The 20,336-nt window shown below is 43.7% G+C and overlaps 1 protein-coding gene across 2 annotated transcripts in view; it reads left to right on the top strand.

Moving 5' to 3' along the window:
- The window catches only part of limd1a (LIM domains containing 1a), a 65,530-nt gene that overhangs the window by 14,305 nt on the left and 30,889 nt on the right, over positions 1 to 20,336 (top strand). For both annotated transcript variants that reach the window (XM_007239513.4, XM_022674135.2), the window contains exon 2: positions 4,521 to 4,622. In XM_007239513.4, the coding sequence (XP_007239575.3) occupies positions 4,521 to 4,622 (102 nt within the window). The remainder of the gene's footprint in view (positions 1 to 4,520; positions 4,623 to 20,336) is intronic.

Below are 20,336 nucleotides of genomic sequence, written 5' to 3'. Positions count from 1 at the left end.
GTACATGAGGCAGAATTCTCAGCATGTGTGCCAAAGCAAACAAGCAGATTGGTTTAAATTACCATCTATAATGATACGGTGTGTTATCAGCCTGTTCTGCCTCTCACCTCTCCCACAGCTTTTCTTCTCCTTTATATTGATCTGACATGTGGTTTTGTATCTAGAACATTTTAAAGAGAGATTGGAACACATGTGCCTGGTGAACACAGTTTCTGTGGTACATGTGTGCAGAAAGAAAATGAACACATGTATGCAATGCACATCGCAGGTGTTCTGTTTTTGACTATATATATATCGATACTAAACAAAGCAGGGCCCATGTCCTCCCCAGCCACGCCCCCACCCGTGCACTGTCTCACGTCTGGAACGATCATGAGCTAAGTCATCACTGAGCTCTCAAAATTGGAGGAAAACAGCAAGACAACTGTAATCAGCCCTTTAATCAGGCATTAAAATGGCTTTTTAAAAGGTAAATAAACGTTTTTTTCTGGAATTAAAACATGAATTCAGCTGTAACTGAAAATATCTGCACAAAACTGTGCTGGACTGAGGTGCACAGCTTCCGACACATGCGTTTACAACCATGCGGCCATGCGGTTACCTCGTGTTTACTCCTGCCCAGGCAGCAGCAGCATGTCACTCACACAGACACAGAGACAGAGCTGTGTATCTACTTCTTGTGTCAGGAATTAAAACATTGCAGCAGACGTGTTTGATTAAATTGCCTTAAGAGACATTGCACGTCCTGTGATGTAGCAGGGGATGTCCCGATTACATTTTTTTCCCCAGAGTCATTTGATTTTGAGTATTTTGTGATACTCATAGTCCTGATCTGATACTTTGTCAATAGAGTAAAAAAAGAAAGAACACATCCAAGTTGTCCCAAGCTTTTTTTATTAATTATTATTGAAACTATGATATCAAAACAGCCAATTTTAGCACACAATAAATAAGTACTAAATAGCCATATAAATTACTTAAATTTAAATATACATAATTTCTTAAACAAACTTAGTTTAACATTACACAGCAACAATTCTCTAATTAATCTACATCAGGGGTCAGCAATAGGCGGCTCGTAGGCCAGATGTGGCCCGCAAGCATGAAACATCTGGCCCTTGAGGTTGCTTGAACTATAATGAACGATAATGAAAAAACTAAATAAATTAAATGCTTCTCTGGCGAGTTTTTGTTTACATTTGTTTCCATTCGTTCTCGTTTTTCTGCCCGTTCTTGGGCTTCCCATCTCCTTATAAGGGCTTTTTCCCTGGCCGTGTTCCAATTCACTAGCCGGGGCAGCGGTAGTGTATTGAACCGTGACCCTGACAACACGGGTTCGATTCCTCAAGGAGCAGTGTTTATTTTTCTTCTTGGGTTCACCTGCTTTGAGATCAACTGTTCTGCAATTGGGTTCAACAGCTCTCTGGGCTGAAGAGCTACTAGTCTGTTGCACTCCATCCAATTACACTTCATTTTCCAAAACAGCCAAACTCAATTCCCCACCCCCGAACTAGATAATTAATTTAATTCATTTAGAGCATAAAGCATCTTTTTAAATGCTGGGAGTTCTGTTTTTTTAGGGAGGGAAATAGTAATAATTGTCACTCTGGCCAAACACATGACAAACACACACAGATACCAAACAGTTTATTAATAAAAGGGTCATAAATGGGATATCCAAACAGGTAAAAGGGCGAGGCAAAAGGAAAAGACTAACAACAAAAATAAGGGTCGGCAATGGTAAACAATAAGAGCAAAGGGCAATGCAAAAGAGTAGTCAAAAATGCTAAAAAAAAAAGTCAGTAACAAAAGAACAATAAACTAAAGAAAAGCGAGGACCAGGGGCCTCATGTACTAAGACTTGCGTGGACTTCCTACTAAAATGTTCCGTACGCTCAGATCTGAAAAGTTCCGTACGCACAAAAAAATCCGGATTTATGAAACCGTGCGTAGGCAGAATTCCACGTACTTTCTCTTAGTACATCACAATCAACTTGAAATCAAGCGCAAATGCACGAAAGCATCACACTTGCCACGACTCCTCCCTCAATTACGCAGAGTATAATGTTATATTATTATTATTATTATTATTATTATTATTATTAATAATAATAATAATAATAATAATAATATTATATACGCATAGCGTATAATTACCCATGTTTTAAGTTTTATTATTCTAAGATAAATGCTTTCATTTAAATGCTTTAAATGAGTTGCCTACCAAAAAGACACACGTCACGCACTCAGCTTGTTTTCTTATGCTCTTGGAAATCTAAAACTGCTTATAAGCCAGTCATCATCATGGGCCAAAAAAACATAATGGTCACGGAAAATGCGCGCTCAATGAATTCGGCCATTAGCAGTATTTTCCAGTAATGCCAACGCTGCATCTCCAACAACTCCAGCGCAAACCTGATCTAGGCTAAGTGGAAACACGTTAAACGATTATTTCTGTAAGACAATGAAACTGTCTGATTAATTTACTTTATTTTACCCAATAATGGCTTACTTCAATGTGTGCATAAAGGATATCTTAATAGTTGTAATTTCAATGCATCGCCTCTAAGTGTCGCCAAATGACAAAAACACAATACATACGCACAAAAAAAAGGCGTACGCCCAAAACAAAACTTCCGTGGGGGAACGCACTTTCACACGTTCAAGTCAAATTTAGTACATCAGACCGTGAGCGTGAAATATGGCGTACGCAATGTTTTTGTGCGTACGCACCTTTAGTACATGAGGCCCCTGGTGTGTGTAATTAGAAGCTTGGCGAGTTAGAAGGCTATAGTGTCACATGATCAGCAGAGTCTGAAAGGTCCGGTGCTAGTGCATGCTGGGATTTAGAGACTTTCGTGTGTCTATCAAAGTTTATGAGAAGCAGACTGACAACATCAAGACTGACAATAATAGTGGAGTGTGGTTTAGACCTGGCAGACTAGGGTAGTATAATAGGGTAGTTTTGATGCTATATGAGTCTATAGTGAACTCCTGGAGTAACAACATAAGGTTGCAGTTTTCGTAAATCAGTGATCAGAGTCTTTTCCACCCGATTATGATCAATTTTTATGTGATCGGACACGATTTCTGTTTAAATCACTACCAGCAGCATAATGGGTTCATGTGGAGGGCCGAGGGTTTGAGGTGGTTTCTACATGGTATTAAACCCACATCCCTCCACTGTCTAGCCTCCTGCCCTTGGGGGTGCTTTCCCATCTACATTGTTTTGTCTGGACTTTCAGACTTTTTAGTTTGGTCCCAACCAAAACAGCTTGTGTGAAATGTGCTCTGAACCAGAGTCCAGATCTAACAGATCAAAAGAACAAAATAATTTGTCTTAGTCTGGTTCAACTGAACCATGGTCTGGTTCATCTAAAGTGTGAAAGTGCTTTTCTAGATGAATTGAACATTCAGAGCCATTACCTGGAGATAAGGGAAGGCGGTCATCTCCCATTAATCAATAAAAGAAGCAAAATAACCTCTGCTGCGCCAAAGTCTGACTGTTGTTCACATGCACTCATGTCACACAGTATGAGCACAAACGCTTATGCTCATGACTTCTGTAACTGTAGATTAACGATTATTCATAAAAAGGAATAAAAGGAATTTGAATACATTCTATTAGGTTCATTCTGCTGCATGTAAAAATTTGACACAACAACTAAAAAAGGCAACTGAACATTGTCAGGGTAGATTAGGCAGGAAGACGTGGAGGCGGACGTAAACGCAGGTAATTATTAATTATTAAAGAAATAACAAATAAACAATAAACGAATAAACAAATAACCAAAGAATTAAAACAAAACAAACAAGGGATAACTATAACATGCAACAGGGAGGCTAAACAAAGAAATAAACTAATAATTAAAACTAAATAACAGAAAACAAAACAGAATAAGGAAATAAACAAGGAACTAGAAAAAAAACAAGAAATAAACAAGAAGATAAATACTGAACTAAGGACAAGGGCTATGAAAACAAAGAAACGCTGAGAGACAAAAACAACAGAGGTTAGTGCAAAGACCGACGAGGACAAAGTGACATAGGAGGACTATATATACAAACAGGAAACACACACTAAACACGAACACCTGGGGTAAGGCCGGAGCTACAAATGTGACACACATGTGACGGAAAATTTCTGGGGAAGAAAGGAGCACGGGTCACGTGGGCCAGGACGTGACAAACATTCGACAAATCAGTCAATGTGAATTATAGGGCGATGCATCTCACATAGGTGATGATAGGATGTAAAAAACTTTTTTTAGTGTACTGATTACACTGCAGTTTAAAACCAAAACTAATCCGACCAAATATATAAATGTATAAAATGAAAAACAAATGAAACTAGCTTAGATTATGGTCCGAATTTTAAAGAGCTAGAAAGAAATGCCTTTCAGTTTTTCCTTTTGGTACAGATAAACAGAAAAAATGTGCTTTGTGAAGTTGTTGTAAGTAATAATAAATATAATAATTTGGGGTTTAGCTGATGGTTCTGTTGTGCTGATTCTTTGCAGGTAGTTGTGTGAAATGCAGTAAACCTGTGTATGGAGCCAGCCAAGCGTGCCAGGCCATGGGCAGCCTTTACCACGACAACTGCTTCACCTGCAGCGCTTGCAGTAAGTACCTTATCCATCCATTAATCCATCCATCCATCAACACATCCATATATCTATTCACGTATTCATCAGTTTGGGGTTCTTCATAAATCATAGATTGTTCCTTTGAAAGCCACAACATTAATAGAGATATGTTTTCAGTAGGGGTCCACGATAATATTGGAATATTGACTGATATGGCCACTATTTCAAACCAATACTTATTAATTAATTATTGTTTGAAGATAAAGGAGCAAGTGACGCTGGCCGTACAACAGCAATTGGCCAACAGTTAAGGCCAAATGATACTTTAGAGCTCAGATTTGGCACAGCTTTGGCACAGCTGGGAGAGTGATGCGAAAGAAGCCATTTCTGCAAGCACGCCACAAACAGAGTCGCCTGAGGTATGCAAAAGCCACAAGAAAGAAGCCATGTTTGTGGCGTGCTTGCAGAAATGGCTTCTGTCGCATCACTCTCCCATACAGCTTCTCCTTGTGCAAAGTGCGCTGTATTGTTGACCGTTGCACAGTGACACCATCTGCAGCAAGATGATGCTGCAGCTCTTTGGAGGTGGTCTGTGGATTGTCCTTGACTGTTCTTACCATTCTTCTTCTCTGCCTTTCTGATATTTTTCTTGGCCTGCCACTTCTGGGCTTAACAAGAACTGTCCCTGTGGTCTTCCATTTTCTTACTATGTTCCTCACAGTGGAAACTGACAGGTTAAATCCCTGAGACAACTTTTTGTATCCTTCCCCTGAACAACTATGTTGAAGAATATTTGTTTTTAGATCATTTAAGAGTTGTTTTGATGAGCCCATGATGCCACTCTTCAGAGGAGATTCAAATAGGAGAACAACATGCAGTTGGCCACCTTAAATACCTTTTCTCATGATTGGATACACCTGGCTATGAAGTTCAAAGCTCAATGAGGTTACCAAACCAATTTGTGCTTCAGTAAGTCAGTAAAAAGTAGTGAGGAGTATTCAAATCAATAAAATGATAAGGGTGCCCATACTTTTGCACCGGTCAAATTTTGCTTTAATGTATATTGCACATTTTCTGTTAGTACAATAAACCTCATTTCAATCCTGAAATATTACTGTGTCCATCAGTTATTAGATATATCAAACTGAAATGGCTGTTGCAAACACCCAAATATTTAGAACTAAAAATGGTTCAGACTAATAGGGGTGCCCAAACTTTTTCATATGACTGTATATATACTGATTTGAGTATCTGGACAGAAAGCAGGTACAGCAGACTAAAGCTACTCTAGAAAGAGCCAGAGGGACAGATGTGAACCTTGAGATCTGAGTTCATGCAGCTGCTGGAACTCTGGCTCACAACTGTTAAAATCATTCTTTCATCAACCTCTGCATTGGCTCAGAGGTGAGTGGAGAAAAAGAGCTTACTGGCTGCAGAAATGATCAAGAGCCACGTGGCATAAAATATCTTAAAGGGAACAGTGGTCACCTCAAAATCAAAACAACCGCATAGATATTATCAAGTCAAGTAGTTTTATTGTAAATACTGCATATGAACAGGACATACAGAGAATTTAAATTACGTTACCCTCCTTCCCAAATTACAGCCATTACAGATAATAGATATATAATATAAAAGAATGAGAGACACTATATGTACAATACACAAATAGACATACTTAAGACAGAAGACAATAGTGCAATAGTGATGGGGGTGATTAAGATGGGATGACAGTACAAGTATAAGCAGAACCCGTATAAACAGTAGTGCAAATGCTATAATAATAGCTTCAGGCTGGTAAAGTGAATGAGTGCATAAAGTTCTTAAAGTTCACAGTTTACAGTCAGTTAAAGTCTGTATGACAGTGCGAGTATAAGCAGGAGTGCAGGTATGGGTTGTGTAGTGCATGTCCGTTTAAAAAGGTACAGTACTGTGTGTGTTTTTTCTGTTAGGATTAAAAATGAATTAAAAGTGATTAAATTAAGAGTTCAGAATGGAACTGCTGCAGAAGTCTTCATTTTTATACTTTATTTAAATAAAACCCTCTTTAATTTAAGATTTGCTAATGTTAGATTGCAATGTTACTTGGAAGGAAGATGGAGGTTACCAGGAACAATAAATACATTTGTTTGGAAGATATACTGCTCCAAAAATAATTGTGAAAAACAGTATTATTATCATATTAAAACTTATGCTATTTTATGTCAGTGATATTATAATAAAATAATAGCATAATATATAGCATAATATAAGCGCACTCGTTTAAAATACAATATTTTTTTAGAATACTTCAGCGTTGGAACTAAATGAATGTCCCAAATGAATAAAATAACAAATAAAAAGGAACCTGTGCTCTTATTACTAGATCATTGTATACTCTTGCACTTTTATTAAGAAAAAATTATCTGCACTGTCACGTCTTGGCCTCGTCTCGTGTCTCTGTGTGTCTTCCCCACGTGACCTGTGCTCCCCTGTGTCTCCCGTCTCAGTACTTTTCCACCTGTTTTTCATTTGTAGCTCCGCCCCTTCCCCAGGTGTTTCCTATTCTTGTGTGTTACATGTTACTATATATAGCACTCCTCTGCCACTTTGTCTCCGTCGGTCTTTGCACCTTCCAATGTTGTTTTGTCTCTCTCAGTGTTATCAGTCCTCTTAGCGTTTCTCTGTTCTCTGTTTTTGCCATATATATATATAGTCTATTTCCTTGTTTATTTCTTAGTGTTTTGCTTCTTGTTGTTTCCCTTGTATATACTATATCCCTGCCCTGTTTAGTTTTGGTTATTTCTTGGTTATTTTTGGTAGTTTCTAGTTTCTTGTTTATTTCTTGTTTATGTTCTTAGCTTTGTTTGTTTCTTTGTTTATTTACTCCCTGTTTGTATATATATATTGTGGCGGCTCTGGGTTGTGTGTGTGGCTGCCTGTAGGCATGTTTCTGTTCTTCTGTGTGTGTGGCCTTATGTGTTCTGTTGTGCTATGTGTGCTGTGTTGCTCTAGCCTACGTAGTTGGTACCTCCCCCGTAACCTAGGGTATGGGGAGGGGCCATGCAGATGGGTGCTGTTTAGGGCACTCACCATAAAGTAAGTGAGTAGTGAGTTTAGTCACTTGGTTCTGTTGGTAGCCTATTTGAGATAGAATGGTTTTAGCTCTCCTAGTCTTGTTAAAGACTATAAGTGAGTGGCAAGCCTGTTTAATAAAAGAGCTTATGAGCATTCATCATGAGTCTCACGGGTCTTCCTTCCTCTTCCACGCCACATTTGGTGTCAGAAGTGACCCTGCTGGAAGATATTGAGCTGCTGGCAGGGGAAATCGAACGGCTGAGGAGGAAGACAGCTGACCAACGGACTAGAGGCAAGGCTCTCCAGTGGAGTGGACTCGGACCTGAGCGGGCTGTTCGGAGGTCGTGGCCGGGGAGAGGACGACGCGAGCACGGCGCCGACTCACAGAACGGACGGCGCTATGATGGCGGCGCAAGCCTCCGGGATGGCGGGCTTGACGGCTCAACCCCGCCTTACCCCCTACGACGGCAGCGCTGACTGGACAGCCTTCGAAGCTCAGCTTGAGATTGTGGCGGGCGGTGCGGGCTGGACGGACGCCGAGACGGCAGCCAACCTCTGCCTGGCGCTGCAGGGCGACGCGCTGAGGGTACTGATCGAGCTCCCCGCCGAGTGCCGCTGCGAGCTGCCTGAACTGACGCGGGCGCTGAGAACACGTTTCAGCCGCCAACCGTCGGAGGCGGCCGCCAAAATGCTAGTGGCGGACAGAGGCCGACAGCAGGGAGAGACACTGGGCGTGCTGGCATCGGAGATGGCCCTGCTAACCCGCCAAGCTTACCCAACGTTTCCGCGAGCGGCCCAGAGGAGGCTCGCGTTGGATCACTTTCTGCTCGCCCTCGAGCCGAGCGAGCTGCGCAAACACGTGAGGCTGGCCGACCCGCAGACCCTGGAGTCCGCGGTGGAGGTGGCGGAGCGGTCCGAACTCATCCTCTCAAGCCATCCTGGACCGTGGGGGGCGTCGCCGGTTGCCCGTGATTCGCAGAGGTGGGGTCGGAGCCGGTCTGATGCCCAACTGGAGTGCTGGCGCTGTGGGGGGCGTGGCCACAAGCGAGCGCACTGCAGCCGGCCGGGAAACGGAGCCGGGACCACCCAGTGAGGGTTACGGTGGCCCCAGGAACGCTATGCTTACCCTCGGGATCTGCTTCCGGAACTGCCGGACTCACCGGCTACTTCCTGAGATGCACAATGAATGGTGTGACGGTGAACGCGCTGGTGGACACGGGCTCGTCAGTCTCACTGATACGGCCCAAGCTCGCGACGGAGGTAGCGGGCGAGTTCGTGACTGACAACAGCCAGCGCATCGCTCTCTCTTCAGTCACTGGGGAGCCTATAGGTCTCCTAGGATTAAAGGAGTTGACGATTGATGTCGGCAAGGGGCCCTTTCAACAACAGTTCTGGGTAGGACGCATCAACGACCCGTGCATTCTGGGCAAGGACCTGCTCTCACGCGTCGGAGCTATCATTGACTGTGCAAGGGGCTCGGTGCTGGTGACTGGACTCCCCGTAGAGCTACGCGACGAGGTAGGGGTGGGAGGGAATGTGTGTGATTCGGTGCGTGATACGGTAGAGGGTCCGCTGGATGCAGGGTTGAGTGTAGATCCGATAGAGGAGATGCTGGAGCGCAGTTGTGTGGGTTTATCTGGTCCCCAACAACTCCGTTTGCGCGAACTGAACGGCCGTTTTCGCACGAGTTTCGCTGTGTCTGAGCGCGAGTGTACTAAAAATAACCTTGCGGTTCATTTGATAAACACGGGTGACGCCCAGCCCATCAGGCTGAGGCCGCACCGTCTGGCGTTAGCAAAGCGAGTAGCGGCGGAGCAGTTAGTCCGCGAGATGGCGAGTACGGGCATTATTGAGCCTTCGAGCAGCCCGTGGTCGGCCCCGGTGGTCCTTGCGAAAAAGAAGGATGGAAATTGGCGCTTTTGCGTGGATTATCGGCGACTTAACGCTGTCACGAAGCTTGACTCCTACCCGCTCCCCAGGATCGACGATACGCTGGACCAGCTGTCTGGCTCAGCCTGGTTCAGCTCGTTAGACCTGAGGAGCGGATATTGGCAGGTGCCCCTCGTGGCGGGGGATAGGGAGAAAACCGCTTTCTCGCTCGGCTCAGCCCTATGGCATTTCACGGTGCTTCCGTTCGGATTGTGTAACTCGCCGGCTACTTTTGAGCGTCTTATGGAGCGTGTTTTATGTGGGGTTCCGCGGTCGTGCTGCGGCGTTTATTTGGATGATGTCTTGGTGCACGGAACCGACTTCGACTCCGCACTGTCTCACCTTGAAATGGTGCTCGGCGCGATTCAGGCGGCTAACCTGAAGCTCAATCCGGCAAAGTGTAATCTGCTAAGGCAGCGCGTGAGCTTCCTGGGCCATGTAGTGAGCGGTGCTGGCGTGGAAACCGATCCCAAAAAGACGGAGGCGGTCCGTGACTGGCCCACACCGCGAGAAGCAAAAATGGTTCGCAGCTTCGTGGGGCTCGCCTCGTATTACAGGCGGTTTATTAGAGGGTTCGCGGACGTGGCAGCGCCGCTTCATGCTCTGACTAAGCCTAGTGTGAAATTCCGCTGGTCTGACGAGGCGGAGCGGGCATTCGAGGAGCTAAAAAGCCGCCTGTGCAATGCTCCAATTCTAGCGTATCCAACGGTGTCTGTGAGTTTCATTGTGGATACTGATGCGAGCGACCACGGCCTCGGAGCAGTCCTGTCGCAGGTTCAGGACGGCTCCGAGCGCGTAATAGCGTACTATAGCCGCCGCCTGGACAAGGCGGAGTGCAACTATTGCGTAACGCGCCGGGAACTACTCGCAGTGGTCGAAAGCCTTAAACATTTCCGAGCGTACGTGTATGGGGTGCCCTTTCTGCTGCGCACCGACCACGCCTCGCTACAGTGGCTCATGCGTTTCCGCGAGCCCGAGGGCCAACTCGCGCGCTGGTTATCTAGACTCCAGGAGTTTCGTTTTGAGGTTGTGCACCGCCCGGGCCGTGGCCACAGTAACGCGGATGCTTTGTCGCGCCGGCCGTGTGTGGCCGCCGACTGCAAACATTGTGCTCGTGCTGAGGAGAAATCTGCTGAGACTGCGCGCTGCGCTGCAATCTCCGGGGATGTTACTGGCGCTGTCGGGGTGGCTCAGGTGTCCGTAGAGCAGATCCGCGATGCGCAACGGGCGGATCGCGAATTATCGTGGGCAGTACACGCGCTCAGCGCGAACGTCACACCGTCGTGGGGGGAGGTGGTGTCGCTGGGCCCGATTGCTAAGGCGTTGCGCTCCAACTGGGCTAGTTTTAGTTTGTCCGACGGCGTGCTGTGCCATACCTGGGAGGATCCGGCGAACGGACGGCGCGTGTTTCAGGTGGTGGTACCGCGGGCGCTTAGGGGATCGGTTCATGGGTCACCTGGGGCTGGGCACTTTGGTGTCACCAAGACTCTGAAGCGCCTGAGGCAACGCTTCTATTGGCCTGGGTGTAGAACCGACGTGGAACTCTTCGTGCACTGCTGTGACGTGTGCACTGCCAAGAAGGGCCCCTCGAGGGCGCCTCGCGCCCCACTTCACCCTTACCAGTGCGGCAGCCCGATGGAGCGGGTGGCCGTGGACGTGCTGGGCCCCTTTCCGGTGACGGACTCTGGAAATCGCTTTGTTCTGGTGGCGATGGACTATTTCACGAAGTGGCCAGAGGCCTACGCGGTGCCGGACCAAGGGGCGGTCACTACTGCGGATATCCTGGTGCGGGAGTTCTTTTGCAGATTCGGGGTTCCGGAAGAACTGCACAGCGACCAGGGGAGAAATTTCGAGTCGGAGGTCATGGCGGAGGTCTGCCGCATCCTGGGAATCCATAAGACCAGGACGACGCCCCTTCATCCGCAGAGTGACGGACTGGTGGAATGTTTTAACCGCACGCTGGCGGCGCAGTTGGCCATGGTGTCGGACAAGAACCAGCGTGACTGGGACAGGCACCTGCCGGTAGTGCTGCTGGCCTGTCGCTCCGCTGTGCAGGAGACGACGGGATTCACGCCGGCTCTGCTTATGTTCGGGCGCGAACTGAGGACGCCGGTCTCCCTGGCTTTTGGGGCGCCTCCTGACGGGGGCGGGTACGCTTCGGACACGCCCACTTTAGTCTCGGACCTTATGTCTTCGCTGGAATTAGCGCACCGTCTAGCGCGCTCCAACCAGTCTGCTGCCGGGCAGAAGCAGAAGCGTGCGTACGACACGCGCTGCTTTGGGGACCCATTGGCGGTGGGGGCGAGGGTTTGGCTATATAACCCTCAGCTGAAGAAGGGACTGTGCCCGAAGCTCCAGTCGGCCTGGGTGGGTCCGTGCTTGGTGCTGTCCAGGCTGGGAGAGGTGGTGTATAAGGTCCGGTGGGGCAGATTGTGCACCGTGATAGGCTGGCCCCCTATAGGCCGAGACTGTCGGACACTGTGGATGGTGGTGCGGAACCTGCCGGCCTTGCACTCATGCCTGATCTGAACTCTGGCTCTTCGGAGCCGCTGGCAGGCGGTGCCATGCCCGGCCCCTCCAGGCTGCCGCGGGCACGGAGGCCGCCCGCCCGCCTTAATGACTTTGTTTGCGACTGATTGTAAAAAAAAAAAAAAAAAAAAAATGTTTTGTTGTTTTGTTTAGTTTATGTTCACTAGTTCCTCTCGTTTGTTTTGGTTTACTTTATTATTACGTGTTCTTTGTTATTTGTTATCTTTGTTATTTATATATATATATATTTATTTAATTATTCGTTTCGTCCCTACCTGCACTTGTGTCCGCCTCCTCGTCTCCCTGCCTGGGTTTTCCTTGACATGCACACTAAAAGTAAAACATGGCAGCATCCCAGCTAATGACGCAAAATATATTTTTTTACTATCATGTGTTTAGTGGTACTGCACAAAGATGATTTGCGACATAAAAGAAGTTAAATAAAAGTTATATCGGATAAAAATGTTAAAAAATATATATGTTTTATTAATTAATTTATTTTATTATTATTTTATGAATTTATCTGCTGAATCTTGTTTGCATTTTCTTTCATTACTGGAGCATAATTTAGTTCTGAAAGGGTTAATGGACTCTCTATATAAATATATTGAGCAAGGGTGTAGGAGCGGGCTTGATATTGGGGGGACACATTTGCCAATATAAACCCAAGCCCACCCTATAGTTTCGTAGAACAACATTTGTGGAAATTACTTTTAATTAAAAGTAAATTATTATTATAAGGTGACGTTACAGTTACTGTTGTTAGAAAAAATTATGCATGCAATGTCTGAATTATATACATATGACAAAAATGATCAGTTATCACCTAATATTTAAAATAATATAACAGATTTGGTTGTTATTATTATTATTATTATTATGTATTGGCATGTCAATTCTGTCGTATATTTACATTTTCTCCTGCGCTTTTATTTTTTTTTTCTACTGTCCTTTTATGTAAAAGAATGTAACTTTAAGTTTCATAGAGATTTGTATAAACATCAGGACATGTGGTCTTACTGTGAACTACAAATGAACAGAAGTCAGGTTAGATCAGTGTTTCTCAACTCTGTTCTTACATGTTCTACTGCATATTAACACTGTTCTGCATATTCTACAGCTTCCTCTGCAATAAAGACATTTAATAAAGTAAGTGGTGGTATGATGTGTCTAATAAACTGCTGGACATACATAATTAATGTAGGCTCTATAGGGGGCTAAATAATTTTAACAGGTAAACTCAGTAAATTACTGTTTATTAGCTGATCAGCTGGATCAGGTGGAAAGCACTATTTTAGGGCAGTGATCAGGGTTAAGAAACTGCTTTAAACTACAAACATAAAGTACTGTACTCCATTCTGGCTATCCACTACATCCAGCTTCTAGATAACTAGTTATCTAAATGAATTTTCTTTCATTATAGCTCATAGTAAGTACTGTAATACTAAATTAATAAACCCAGTTTGAAAATGAAATAGTGATTAGCTGATCAGGTACAGGGAAAGTTGAACATTACATATATAGTTTTTTTTTCTTTAACCCTGACTCCCAATCTAGCTAATCCAAAACTAAACTAATGACTAACACAGCTGCAGTTTATTAATCACAGTGGGATTAAACTGTGTGCTGATTCAGAGACGTGTATTTTTATCCAGCTATCAGAAACATATCATCACAGTTGAAGTGGTTAGCCTATCGTTACCTTTCTTTTAGTAAAATCTCCGTATATCCAGATCTGTTTTAAAATCAGCTGAAGCTGCTGCACCCCGATCCCGCTGCTAAATCTCACAGCGAGGGGGCGGGGCTTCCCCCACCAGCAAACTACCTATCCTCCGCGCGCCGCAAAACCAGCAAGCTTGTTTGGCTGTTTCTACTGAGAGGCGGGACTTAATACCTGAACCGGCTCCGTGATTGGTCCGGTCTGTCTCCTCATTAATAGTATAGCTGATCTGAGCGAAACGATATAATTTTTGGGGGGGACAAATCCACCTGTTTCTAATATATCCCCCCTGGTTCCTACGCCAATGATATTGAGGTCAGCTAAATTTATAGAGGACATCAATAAATCGATAGTGTGACACATTTAAAATCAGGGATAGGCCTGGGTAGTGCTGGGCGATATGAGAAAAATCGTATATCACGATAGGGAATTTTTTATATCACGATAACGATATATATCATGATATACAACATTTATATAAGTCAATTATAAATAAATTAACAAACACGAAAATGAGGGTATTCAATCTGTAATTTCAGTTCGTTTTAGTTTTTTCTTTTAATTACCGTTTTTATTAGTTTCAGTTCAGGAGAACTTTCACTTTCAGTTTTCGTTATTTCCTTCATTTTCGTTAACAATAAGACTTGGTTACTTAGCTATATGGTGATTATCATGCCATAGCTTTTAGAGGTGTGCCAAAAAATCGATTCACATAAGAATCTTGATTCTCATTTACTACGATTCAGAATCGATTTAAAATGTCCCAAAATCGATTCTGAGGGGCGGGTTTTAGACTGATTTTGGGCTGGGTATTTTTGTTGGACCTGGCAACCCTGGGGATAGCGCTTGTCCCTTTGGAGATCTTCCAGACACACACAGAGCGTAGGTGTTTGAGAATCACCGGTAAGATGGCAGAACAAGCACTATATTACCTTAGATTAACGTGTAGTTTCAATGTTTTATGGCAGAATGCTTCATAACAAGCATAAAAAAGATCGCTAGTAGTTAGTTTCAGTAACTGTTAGCTAGCTAACTAGCTAACTTTCCAGTTCTACCTTAAATAACGCTACAGGTGGCAGCGGGCTGCAGCATTTAAGGCGGAACGGAAAAATAACAATAAGCTAATCAGAGCTAATTTCAGCTCCTCATCACAGAGGAATTAAGGAATGGACAATATGAATTAATTTCTCCACCTCCTGCCCCCTTTCTGAAGAAATACAACCACCTTAAATTAACTAGTTAATCAGCAGCTGCTCCTGAACTTTAGCGCTCCACTGCTATCATCACATCAGCCCAGCAGCGTCACCTACACACCACCGCTAGTAGCCTGGTAATAAAGCAGTGTTATTTATTTATGTATTTATTGTTCATTAACGTCATTGTGATATCCCAGTGATTCCTCTGTCACTGAGGACCCACATTCCTGCACATTTTATTGTTTTTGTAACACATTACTTGCTCCAGGACCAGTGTATATTATGGAGGGTTTTTTTTCAATACGATTCATAAGCCAGAAGCAGAAATATTTATAATTCAAATCGTTTTGAATCAAAAATCGATTTTGAATCGAATCGTGGCCCCCAAAATCGGAATCGAATCGAATCGTGAGATAGTAATCGATTCCCACCCCTAATAGCTTTATATAAAATGAAAATAGTATTAATAAACAGATGACTACATCACAGGCTATTTTCTGGAGCCCAACCCGACCCGAGGAAAAGCTAAAAGAAATATAATTTAACGAATTCTAAAAGATCAAAACGAAATATTGAACACTCAAAGCAGTAGCTTAAACAGAATATAAAGCTTTACCAGCGCTATGAGACGCAACACCTGTATAACAAAGGAGCAGTGGCAGCGTGTTGGTTCTAGGGAAATAATTAAAATGTAAAAATGCATAACAGAGCGCTGTGTACCACATAAAATCGGTCCAAGATCCTCACCAAAAATAGAAAACCATGATAGAAACTCAACCCTAACACTTTTATCGTAGCCTACTTTATATATTTACATGAATAATGGATGAAATTACTGTAGAAACGATATTTATTGTCATATCGCACAGCACTAGGCCTGGGGATGCAGCTGGCAATTGCATAGTATGCATGTGTGTATTTAGGGCGTGTTCTTGAGATGGCAGCAGTGTGTGGACGAGCATTGTCCTGTTCGAAGGTGACCTGGTATTATACGGAATTGCAGTCAATACCACTCCGTCTGGACATGTAGCAACTTCCATCACTGTAGATAAGTAACTGTCTTGCATTACTACTACTACCAAGTTTAAATTCCTGCCGATTGATTCCTAATAGGTGTAACTATTTTTTTTTGTATTCAGTTAAATAGTTATTTTTTTATTCATCAATATGTCCAGCAGACCCTGCTCATCCTGTCCTTTACTCATCTCTACTTCCCCCCTGAATTTCTCACTGTGCTATTTCCCTTGGCCTTTTGTGAGCATGGTAAACTGGTTGCACTCACTTATTTGGTTTCAGGGAGTGTCTGCGTTCAGGCAGTGCCAGGAAGGTGTAAAGAAAGGTCTGAATGGAGGTGCAGTGCGGAAGTTCAGGATCATGTATCCTGTGAATATGGATGGTGTTTGGGATTTGGGCTGACTGTGTTATACATAGCAGACACTGGATATCATGTCATGGCTGGATCACCTCTGAATGACTGCTTTATGTGCCTGCAAGGGGCATTGTGCACAGCACTGCCAGGTGTGTGCGTGTGTGTGTGTGTGTGTGTTTGAGTTGCAGTTTATATGGGTCAGGAAGCTGCAGGTCAGGGTTAAACTTGGTGTGGAGGTGTCAGGGTTAAACTGTCTGTTGGCTGCATCGTGTGAGGGCTCATTGGTCACACTGTGAGGTGTAGGACCAGGTGTTGTCCAATCATGAGCCACATGTGTGAGTTCAAACAAACATGTCAAAAATGATTGAACGCCACGTTAAGCTTGTATACAGCAGCCTGTATTATTAGATTCATCCAACATAGGCCTGCATAAGCCTGTAATGGCAAGTACTTATGATACGATATGTATCACGAGACAGGGGTTATGATTCAAAATATCTCAATATATTACAATACTGCAAGCAAAGCAATATATTGTGTTTTTTTAATACAATTTTAGGTAAACTGTGATAGTACCTGTGCATTCACACTGTGAAGGTGCACAAGCAGGTTAAGTTATTTTATTTTCATTTCTGTTCTAATGCACCGAGTGCACCTGCATAGCCAAGATAAGAATGAACATTTGACTGATGACTGTTGTCAGGGTTTTAATCAGTCAGTTGCACCCCTGTGTCTTCTATTGCCAAGATAGCAATATCCTAGAAATTAACCTGAACATACCTCCCTTCCAGACCACCACATCCACCAGCGTATATATAATTCATGAACTTTATGTTTCTGTTTAAACGATGTGGGCGCAATATATTGTTGAAGCATCGTCATTGTGAGGTGCCCATGCGCAACAGTGACATCACAGGACGTGCAGGTAATGAAATCAAACATGTCATGTTGCAATGTTTTGATTCTTGACACAAGAAGTAGATACACAACGTTGTCTCTGTGTCTGTGTAAGTGACAGGCTGCTGCTACCTGTGCGAGAAGCTTGAGAGGTAGGGGGAGCGCAAGGAAGGGCAGGAGTAAACACGAGGTAATCGCATGGCCTTCATCCACATGGTTGGGCACTTGCTTGTAAACGTGAGCACATGTCAAAAGCTGTGCACCTCAGTCCAGCTAAGTTTTGCACAGATATTTCCAGTTACAGCTGAATTTAACAATTTTAATCAGAGAAAAATGCTCTTATTTACCTTTTAAAAAGCCATTTAAATGCCTGATTAAAGGGCCGTTTAGTGTTCTATTCCTGTTTTCCTCGGCTTTTGAGTTAGCTCTTGATCGGTCCGGACGCAGGACAGCGTGCGGGTGGGGGTGGGACTGGTGACGTCATGGGCCCTGCATTGTTTAATATCGCAATATATACTGTCAAAAAAAGAACATTTGCAATGTAATTTTTTTCTAATATTGTGCAGCCCTAATGTTGGGCCCCACATTTGATTGTCAGTGATGTGTTTCAACAGGGTCAGGGAGGCCCAACTGAATCCCTGTAAGAACACATGTTATATTGTGTACAGTGAGTCCAAAAAGTATTTGATCCCTTGCTGATTTTCTTTGTTTGCCCACTAATAAAGACACTATCCTTCTGCACTTTTAATGGTAGATATATTCTAACATGGAGAGACAGAATATCAAGACAAAAATCCAGAATATAATTTTAAAGAATATATTTTAATTAATTTGTATTTCAATGAGGAAAATAAGTATTTGATCCCTCTTGCCAAACACACTCAATACTTAGTGGCAAAGCCTTTGTTTGCAAGCACAGCGGTGAGACGTTTGTTGTAGTTAACCACAAGTTTAGCACACACACCAGGGGGAATTTTGGCCCACTCTTCTTTGCAGATCCTCTCTAAATCATGAAGGTTGGTGGGCTGTCGCTTGGCAACTCTGACCTTCAGCTCCCTCCATAGATTTTCGATCGGATTGAGGTCTGGCGACTGGCTGGGCCACTCCATGACCTTAATGTGATTTTTCTTGAGCCAATCCTTTGTTGCCTTTGCTGTATGTTTAGGGTCGTTATCATGTTGGAAGACCCAACCACGGCCCATTTTCAGATCCCTGGCAGAGGGGAGGAGGTTGTCCCTCAGGATTGTGCGGTACATGGCTCCATCCATCTTCCCAGTGATGCGGTGAAGTAGCCCTGTACCCTTGGCAGAGAAACACCCCCAAAACATTATGCTTCCACCTCCATGCTTGACGGTGGGCACAGTGTTCTTGGGGTCATAGGCAGCATTTTTCTTCCTCCACACATGGCGGGTGGAGTTGAGGCCAAAAAGTTCAATTTTGGTCTCGTCTGACCACAAAACCTTCTCCCAATAACTTGGTTCATCTTTCAAATGATCATTGGCATACTTGAGGCGCGCCTCCACATGTGCTCTCTTCAGCAGGGGTACCTTTCGGGCACTGCAGGATGTGAATCCATTGTTGCGCAAAGTGTTGCCAATTGTTTCCTTGCAAACTGTGGTCCCAGCTGCCTTCAGGTCATTTGCTAACTCCTGCCGAGTGGTTGCAGGACGATTTCTGACCGTTCTCAGCATCATTGCCACCCCACGAGGCAAAATCTTCTTTGGAGCACCGGGCCGAGGTCTGTTGATTGTCATGTTATACTCTTTAAACTTTCTGATAATTGCACCAATAGTTGTTACTTTCACATCCAACACCTTACTAATCTTTTTGTAGCCCATTCCAGCTTTGTGAAGGTCAACAATTCTGACTCTGAGGTCCTGTGACAGCTCTTTGGTTTTACCCATGTTGGAGACTTGAAATCTGTGTGATCTGTCTGATTCTGTGGACAGGTGTTTTTCACACAGGTGGCTTCAGGTCAGGTAACAAGTTGATTGGGAGTGTCTAACTGGTCTGTAAAAGCCAGAACTGCTAATGAATACTAAGGGATCAAATACTTATTTCACTCCATGAAATACAAATCAATTAATATATATTCCTTAGATTTATTTTCTGGATTTTCTTTTTAATATTCTGTCTCTCCATGTAAGAATACATCTACCATTAAAAGTATAGAATGATCATGTCTTTATTAGTGGGCCAACGAAGAAAATCAGCAAGGGATCAAATACTTCTTGGACTCACTGTATATGCCCACCTGAAACCCACCTAACGCACAGTCCAACCATGAGAAAGAAGGGCTAGCATAGTGTTACTTGATGGCATAAGCATGTTGTTTATTATATATATTAATATTTAGAGATACTTAGTCCTTTATAGAACATCTCTCAGCCAATAACAATGCAGTTTTGGAATTAATTGTGGTATAAATCATATTAGGTCACCTGTTAGCTAGAATAAAAAATGTGATAATAATGGTCTTAATATGTTAATGCATCTGAATACTGGTGTCTATGGGTTTGGATAAAATAAATCCCTAAATGAATGATGGGGTTCGCTAAACGAGTTGGCGGCTGGGGTCTGTGTGTTAACCCAGGGGAGAGGGGCCCTGCTGGAAAGGAATGCAGTCAGTGAGAATAGTGCTTAGTCTGTTGGTGTGATGAGCAGATGGAAGCATGCTTGGTGTGTTATGTCAGCTGGACCCTGGGAGAGAGGGAGGCACTAAGAAGAACGAGTGAAGAGGGAAGGGTGTCTGATCTATTGGCCGCATTAAATGCACAAACACTAGAGCTGTCATATGGGATGAAAAATGCAGTTGAGGTTTTCCTTTTCAAATGTTTTGAATTTAATTTCATTAGTTCTCATCCACATATTATTCCTTCATTTTTCTGACACTGTATCTTTTTTGACTAGCAGCTTTTGAACATGTCACTGTTCACATATGAAGGCAAAAACATTAAGTGTTGAGGCAACACATTAGGCTTATTCAGCTTGTTTATCCAAATCTTTCTTTGGTTCTTGATGACCTCCCACAATTTTCTAAGTCTAGGTTTAGG

This window comes from Astyanax mexicanus, chromosome 6 (genome assembly GCF_023375975.1).
Source record: "Astyanax mexicanus isolate ESR-SI-001 chromosome 6, AstMex3_surface, whole genome shotgun sequence".
Taxonomy (NCBI): Eukaryota; Metazoa; Chordata; class Actinopteri; order Characiformes; family Acestrorhamphidae; genus Astyanax; species Astyanax mexicanus.
The sequence above is the reverse complement of the archived record's forward strand: the minus strand, read 5'-3'. Positions and strand labels throughout refer to the sequence as shown.